The sequence below is a fragment of the Camellia sinensis genome, chromosome 5 (genome assembly GCF_055761805.1).
Source record: "Camellia sinensis isolate YWXY chromosome 5, ASM5576180v1, whole genome shotgun sequence".
NCBI classification, from domain to species: domain Eukaryota; kingdom Viridiplantae; phylum Streptophyta; class Magnoliopsida; order Ericales; family Theaceae; genus Camellia; species Camellia sinensis.
The window spans coordinates 54,273,621-54,282,339 of NC_138965.1; the positions used below are offsets into that span (position 1 = coordinate 54,273,621).

General features: G+C 35.3%; 1 protein-coding gene across 1 annotated transcript; it reads right to left on the bottom strand.

The window, feature by feature from the left end:
- Positions 1-367: 367 nt before the first annotated feature.
- LOC114309991 (putative beta-1,3-galactosyltransferase 8) lies at positions 368-8,066 on the bottom strand. Its single transcript, XM_028255875.2, has 8 exons — positions 7,734-8,066; positions 7,253-7,320; positions 6,889-7,118; positions 2,911-3,168; positions 2,662-2,749; positions 2,418-2,543; positions 1,673-1,782; positions 368-716 (listed from the first exon to the last, which is right to left on the bottom strand). Exons 1-8 carry the CDS (start codon positions 7,971-7,973, stop codon positions 568-570), a joined length of 1,269 nt encoding a protein of 422 aa, XP_028111676.2. The 5' UTR covers positions 7,974-8,066; the 3' UTR covers positions 368-567.
- Between the last annotated feature and the right edge of the window lie 653 nt (positions 8,067-8,719).

Consider the following 8,719-nt stretch of genomic DNA (forward strand, 5'->3'; position numbering starts at 1 on the left):
TTTTGGACAGAGCCTGCAGGCATAACCTCAAGGAGTTGTTAACACTTAGTGGGAGTTAAACCTGAGACTCAAATGAAGCACATCCCCAGATCCCAAATTACACTCATTAGGTCAATCCTATTATATTAGTTGAATCTCAAATATAAAATTCATTTAAAATCCATCCATACATCCAAGTAGAGCGTAATTTGGCTGATGCCCCTTTGCCCCCAGCTCCTTTTATTGGTGTCTTTTTATTGTACTTCTCCAGTGCATTTTCATCAATAAATCTTTATTGATCCAAAAAAAAAAAAAAAAAAACCAAAGAGGAGCCTAAAAGTCTAGATTTAGGTTTAGAAACCACCTCAAACGCAACACAAACTGAAGCTATATTAATGCTCCAAACTTTATTCCATGACTCATCTTTGATAATGTCTAAAATTAACATAGAGAGAATGGTAAGCAAACTCCATTTCAAAAAGGCTTCTAAGAACTAGAGCAAGTTATCTTGAGGCTTCAACTTCGTCTTCTCTCCTTGGTGGCCTTCTCGCTCTCTTTGTCTTGTAATATAATGTGATATTGTGACATTTAGTGGTCAACTTCCCAAACAGCTCCATCTCCTTCTCCACACTTATCGTGAACTGTTTTCATTCTCTCCACGGATTTGCATATTCCACTGCAAGACCAATCGAACGATGCCACACATACATTTCCTGTTTGTTTCTGCCATTCACAATCTGTACACATGCATGAACACCAAATCACATAGTATAATATAAAGAATGACAAAAGAAGATTTAAAATTCATCGACATTTGTCTGGCAAAAGTGTTCAAGTCCTTGGTAAGGGCATCTTTTACAATACATAACATGCCACCACATATTTTTTCTTATTTTGTTCGGCAAAAAAAATCTTTATTGATGAAAGCATGCACAAGAAGATACAAAACATGCCACCACATATATGAATGAGATAAAAGACAAGATTAATTTGCTCAAATACTAGTAGTAAATTATATATATATATATATATATATATAATACTAAAGCTCATTAGCACGGCAATATGCCAACCATCTATCACTGACAATATATATGACATCAATTGATTCTGTGTTATTGTTTGAAGAGGGAGCTTTTTTTCCGTTCTTTTTGTTCTTTCTCTTTTGTTGTTTGCTTGATTGGTTTCTCACCAATCTTGGGTCAAGTGCTAGCAAATGATTTTGCTTCCTTTGCGGTGCCAACCTAGTTGGGATTGTAGAGGGTAGCTTTGATACTCAGTGCACTTCCCTGCTTTGTTGATGTATTTTTGCTTGTATTTTGCTTTCCCATCAATAAAGCTTTCTTTTGCCGATCAAAAAAATATGACATCAATTGATATGGTCTGTTGTCAATTTGGTCAAAATTATTTTTTATTTTTGGAATTTTTAGAATTATCTTCCTTGTTGCAAACCATAAAACCTAAAATATGAAAAATAGAAATTCTGTTGAGTTGGAAAGCGTAGTACATAAAAATTAGATAGTAAATTTAGAACTCATTCTGCATTGTACTGATAGTGCTAATTAATCTAATTTAATAAAATAAAATAAAATAAAAAAGAAGAAGAAGAAGAGAGTTTGTGTTGATAACTTGAGCTTTCATCATTGTATTAGAGTTAGAATTTCCAAGCTTTGTAGGATGGAATTAGATGTACCTGGAGGAGTTCCACAGCACATAGAACGGTCATCAACATGTTCAACCTCCAAGCCAATGAGCCATGATCCCAAAGAAACATCCTCATTTGCATATCTATGCAATATGGCCCTATATATGTATTATCAATATATATCATCTATCACACATTCAATATTTCATGAAGAGATTAAGAGATCAGTAAGTATATTAAGAGATCGAAAATTGTTAGTAATGGGCGCCCATGTGGCATGACCATTTAAATTTAACATTTGATCCTTATCCAAATAGGTTTTGATTTTGAAATCAAACCTATTTAGGATAACCACTCTTGAAACAGACGTTATCAGTTTGAACTGATATAGATAGATATAATATATATTAGATATTATTTGTATGTTAACTGATATGGATAGATATTATAATATATTAAATATCTGATATGGTTATGGGTAATCTGAAAAAAAAAAAAAAGAAAAAACAACGTAGTCTGTTTTTCTACCCACATTCTGACTCTCTCCCATAAACACAACGATCAAGTCTTTGACACTGTGGTTAGTGTGGGTGATATTCAATCTGTGATATCACTCCACTGCTGGGTTGGTTCATCAAGAAGTTTCCTGGAAGCACGTGATTTATCCAAGAAGGTTCTATCATCAAGAAGGTATGATCTGATCATTTTAATCCGCTGCATAATCTGTGTTTTTTTCAGTTTACAAAAATGTTGAGAGAAAAAGAGATAGAGAGATTATTATAAAATTACTGACGAGTTGATAGAGATGTAAGTTGCAAGGTCGTTGGATATGGCATAAATTTGACCGGTGGCATGTCTAAAGTACTTGTTCCCCTCTTCTCCAAACTTCCAAAACTCTGGTTCATGATATTTTAGCTCCCTGCATTCCAAGCAAAACAAATAACTTTTGTAAGAATTTATGTATTTATGTATGTAACTAACTAGGATATGTACAAAGTTGAATAACATGAATTGTAAATAAATTATATGTAACTCACTTCTGAAAGAGAACTGGTCCAGACTTCATGCACCCAATGTAGATCCTGGGTTTGGATTGGTACCGTTCCAGTGTACTCACTAGCATACCTATATATATATATATAGATAACACAATTAGTGCATTCTTTTAACTTGATCCTTAAAAATATATATATATATATAGTTACAAAAGAAAATACTCCATTAATATAAAGAAAATGAAAGAGAATCAAGTAATCAATCTTAATGAACGAATTGATTAATAATACCCAAATTGAGGTGGACATCATCGTCCACCTTAACATAGAATTCTGCATCCCAGAGTGAGACAGCTGTGGAGAAATACATTCGAGTCTTGGTGGAGAGCTCATGGTAGCCCTCAACATGATTGAGTCGAAGAAAATCTTTGTTCTCAGCCTCCTCTACATCGATCGCTTGATCTAGTACTCCTCCCCGTGTGGCACTGTATCCTATCACAAATCGTATTATGATCCCTTTCTCTTTCTCCAATTTCTGTAGCTTGTCCCCTGTATCATTATTATTACTTATATATAAGCTTTACACTAGCCTCGTTTGAAAACTTGATTTTTAGGCTAAAAGAAAAGTTAAGAAATCACTAAAAAAAAAAAAAAGTCATGCACACTAGTCAGTTCATTTTTCATAGAATTAAATATATATATATATATATATATTCCCAAACACATTAATTTTTTTCACCTCACAAAAAATATTAAAAGGTCACCAAAAAAACTAAATCTCAACTTATATTATCTTTTTCAGGTTGGGGTTTATATTGTTATTTTATTTTTTTTAGTGTGTATAAACTATGACCAATTCCATCATTGTAATAAGTGCATTAATTGGAATTACCATTGTAATAACGAAAAAAGAATTCCTAGTGTATGGGTTGCAGGGTTCGTGTTGCTCTAAGTAAGTGTTGGCATATCAAGTGGCCTCGTGTTAACCCATTTCGAAGTGGGTTAAGCTAAGGGTTGGCCCTAGCACCCTTCCCCACTCTGAAGTGTGCAAAGTCATGGGCTTAACCATAGCCTCTTTTTCCACTCCAATGTGGGCCAAGCTGGAAGTATGACCCTAGCACCCTTTCACATTCCGATACAGGCCGAGTTGGAGGTATGGCCCTAGCTCTCTTACCCACTCCGAAATAGGTGAAGTCATGGGCTTAACCATAACCTCTGTCCCCGCTCCAATGTGGGCTAACCTAGAGATATGGCCCTAGCCTCCTTCCCTACTCCGAAGTGGGCTGAGCTTATAGCACCCCGGGTTAAGACCTGACCCTTTTATACTCTTTGATTTAGAATTTGTCACCTATGGTTGTTGTCTATGCTTCTTCTAGTCTTGTAGTTGATTGGGAATGGTTATTTGGATTATTGGATTATGTTTTGAACAAGTTGGGAGTTAATATTTCAAAGGAAATTTTGTCTGTTTGTTCTTAAGTTCGCTCGAGTAGTCTTTTCTTTGCTCGAGCTGTCTTTTGTTTCTCGCAAAATATGTGTTTGCAGTATGAACTTTTGGGAGTAGGGTATTCTTTGATTGAGTAGTCTTTTCTTCGTTCGAGCGTTATCTTTGCAGGTCTAAACTTTTGGGAGTTTGGTTTATTTGCTTGAGCCATGGTCTGGTCTCTCGAGCAGTGTTATGTGTCTGACGCTCGAGCGGTCTGTTAGTATAAAGTTGCGAAAAAGATCTTTCCACTTTTCTCTTCTTCTCTCTTTCCTTTCTGAGGGAAATTTCTTGTTCTCTCTCTCTAAAATCTCACCTAAACTCTCCTATACACCCTAGTCCGTTAGTCTCGCCACTTTGGTGCTTTGAGAAAAATTGTAGAGCTTGTCGTGGTGATTGTTTCTATTTGAAAAGTTTGAGCTTTAGTGTACGTCAAATCTTTGGGGTTTTATTTTTCTTCTCCTCATATTTTGAGGTAAGGGTTTCTTTAGTGTTTTGTATGAAATTTAACCTCGTTATGTGTTTTTTGAAAAGAACGGTGTTTTGGGAGTTGTGGTTTGATTAAGGTAGGATTTGAGTTGATTTGGGTTTGGATTTGGAGTTTAAATGAGGGGTTTTCATTGAAATGATCTTGGAATGGTTTTTGGTATTACAAATTTGGAAAATTTCTTTGAAAATGTATACTATGGAAAAGAATATTTGTTTGGGGATAATTGGAAATCCTTAAGCATTCATATTTTCAACTGAAGAAAAAAGGAAAGATGTTGAGATTTTGAAATGATATTTTGATTATATCTATTGGGTTTGAAAGTGAAGTTAGACATGTATTGTTACTCCTATATTGGAATTCTAAAATCATATATGTTTTCTTGAAATTTATCTTTTGAATAAAAATATCTGTTTTGGGCTACCAGTAGAGGATATCTTTGATTGTTAGAGAAATTATATGAGGATTAGGTTCTTTAAAACTATTTTGCTCATACATCTTGCATTTGAACATTATTTCATATTTTTACATGGAAAATACGTTGTTTTTGAGAAAAATTGGTGAATACCTTGGTAAATCTTATTAGGGAGTGTGGTTGTGGTTATATTTATCTTGGCCTATGTGTCGTTGGTAAAAATCTAGAAACCCGCGCAATTGGGTGCCGATCCTTCCAGTTAGTACCGATAAAATGGCTTTGGTAGTGCTTGTATAGCCTACTGGTAGACACGTACCTAGAAATTCCTAGTGTGTGTATCCACTACCTTGTTTTCTGTATTGGAAGTATTGATTTATGAATTAAATTATAATATCGCATTGCATTGTTTAAAAGAGAAAATGCATCGTTTTGGTAAATGTCATTCATGTGCATTCACCACATGACTTTGTTAAAGCATCATATAATATACTAAATTAATTTCTATTGGGTTTTAGCTCACCCTATATGAAAAACCAACTTTCAAGTGCTGATGATATACGTCTGCTAAGGAATTAACTTGTGAGAACTCTAGACCTGAAGGCTCATTATTTCTGTTTTGTAGATATTTTTGTACGAGCCTAGCACTTTTATATGTATTGGGCTTGATCCACTTTTGTTGGAATCAAGTATCGCCTTAAAAATATTTAGCCATTAGGGCATTAACTTCTCTTTTCTTCTTTTCGTTTATATATATATCACACATAGATTCATAGCTTAGGATTAATGAATGTATTAATGCATGTGACATCAATCTTGTAATACCTTATAGAAACTAATGAAATGGAAGATAGTTTTGAGAAAAGCTTGCATTGTCATATGATGAAAAGATTTATATTAATAAGCTTTCGCAAATCTATTGAGGATTATGGAAGTATCTATTGTATATTTTTTGGGGGTGCATTACAGAGCTAGGGGGTCGGCCCTAACACCATTCCTCACTCTAAAGTAGGCAAAGTCATGGGTTTAACCATAGCCTCTATCCCCACTCTGATGTAGGCCGAATTAGGGGTCAGTCATGGCATCTTTCCCCACTCCGACATGGGCAAAGTCATGCGCTTAACCATAACCTCCTTCCCCACTCCAACTTGGGCCGATATAGGGGTTTGGCCCTACCATCCTTCCCCACTCTAGGTGGGCGATGTTGTGGGCCTAGCCTCTTTCCCCACTCCGATGTGGGCCGAACTAGGGGGTCAACCTTAGCACACTTCCCCACTCTGAAGTGGGCAAGTTATTGAGTTCATCCCTAAGTCACTCATCCACTCCAAAGTGAGTTGAGTCTTAACAGAATGCTCAATGCTATGTGAGTGAATGGTACATGGCACTGCGAATAACAGAATGGTTACTCAAGTGTGCAGACGACTCATCACTTTCCTCCAACGAGGAGCGACCTAGCTAAACAACAAAGAGTGCTAGATGGCAGAGAGAGGTGCTTGAGGAGCAAGTCAAGCCTTCATTATAAAAGGTAACCTCACCACCCTTCAAAGGGGCCGAATAAAATTACTCTCTCTATATACTCGTCCCCCTTATTCTCTCATTGGCCTGACTACCATCGGAGGGATTTTCGACCAAACCCCGGTTGAGTGGCCTCACCGTTCATTACTTGTGTAGGCCTTCATCTCACGGAGGACGGTAGCTTGTCCACGAAGCACACTCACTCTCTACGTTGCGGAATTGAGTCCGTGCACACATGTAATAAAAGTTTCAGTTCGAAAAAATATGTCAGTTTCCTAAATGATACAGGTTTCTGAAGATTGGGTCACACTGAAATATTTCCGAGCTGAAATTTGCTATAAGATGTAGACAGAGATGGAGAGGGAAGAAGAAAACCTCTAGGCATCCATGTTTCACGAAGGGAGTCTCGCCGTTTCTTGCTGCTAAAAGCAGTATTAATTCCAATGACCACAAATGCTTTCTCCTGTAGACTACTACTACTACTGTTACTGTCATGATTAGAAGATGATGATGGTACCCTTTGTGATGAAAGATGGCTGCCTGATTTTCCCGTCTGAGCTGCTTCCAGTTCCATTTCTAATGTTGATATTGTTTTGTCGAGCAATCTGTTTAATTAACACTCGTCCCCGAACCAAGTAGTTAAGTAAGGGAAATAATAATAATAAATGAAATGAATAAAGTAATTTCACACTGTAAACACATGAAACATTGTTCCGTAAAGATTATTAGTTCATCTTACTGGATGGTATCAGGCGTCTTGGTTACTTCTCCTATAATGTCTCCTCCTGAACTACCTTCTGCCAATTTCTGAGCCAACAATAATAATAATAATATGCTGTATTATTGACAATATGATACAATCTGATCTTTTAGTAAAACAGATAAAAAAGTGTCAGAAATGAAAAGAAAAAAAAAAAAAAAAAACACAAGCACGTGTTAGCTAGCTATTGAACATGGTGAGTTCAAATGGTCTATTGGTTATAAGAAAAGTTAGGGATCATGAAATTTTTCTCATGGAAGTGATCATGAAAGAATTATGATCCTTGGATTACCTTCATTAATGTGTGGTACTTTATTCTAAGTATAATTCAAGGGTCACAAAGTTTTCATGATTATTTTCATGAAAGATTTTTCATGATACCTACCATTGCTGATTGGTTATATACATAGTTTTCTGTTTCAAAGTTGTAAATTATTAACAAAGTATTTAATAGGCTTACGCGAATATGATCATGATCATGTGTAACTGTACTCATCAGTTTCTCTGAAGAGTGAATTGATGTCCGGCTAGTAAAAAGTGATCCTGCCAGAAAGATTGCAATGCAAAGCATGAGAATGACTTTTCCCAGAACTGGCTTTACTCGCATTTTCTTAAATTTGTTGTCGAGCTTCCCCAGCCACACAGTTGACCTTAAGTGCTGGAAACCAGTAATGTTCACTGCCTTGGTAAAATTCTTCATGAAGCACAGAAGACGAAGAAATTCAGGTTTGATTGGAAGTGTAAAACTGATGGATGATGCTCTTCTGTCTAAAACTAGGGTAATATTTATATCATTCCATGATTTCTATAAGTAGTCCGTAAAACATACATGAAGTGAAAAATAAAAATAAAATAAATAAAGAATTTGTATCATATCTTAATGTATTTCAAATGTGGCTTCACATTAAGCATTTCATGTGAAACCATATGGGATGTCAAGCTAAAAAAATTCCATTTTTAGCCTATCACCAGAGAAGTAAAGAGAAAATTTCAAGTTATTAGTTCCAGAAAGGAAAAGATAAGAAACATCATGAACTAATTTCTCTGCAAACTAACTAAATTAAGCTTTTTTGTAAAATGTTGACTTTGAAGAGTGTTATTCTACATTGCTCCATAAAGACGTCGCTTCTATCTTAACCTTTAGAATCAAAGATAAGTCAACAATGTCAAGTTAACCACAAATCATCACTTCATTAATTATTACGACGTATACAGTGCAGATAGAACTGTAGTAGGACAACCATACTCATATGCGATGTCGTGAAGTTTGGCATAAAAATGAAAAAAACATATAAATTACCAAAACATTAAGAAAGTGACAAAAGCCCTTAATTTATACTTTCAAATACAACACAAATATATGTGAGATGAGACGAAACTAAATAGAAAATTAGCATATGTATGTATCAATGAGAAAACAAAAAATGAAAATGTAAGCTCAAATTA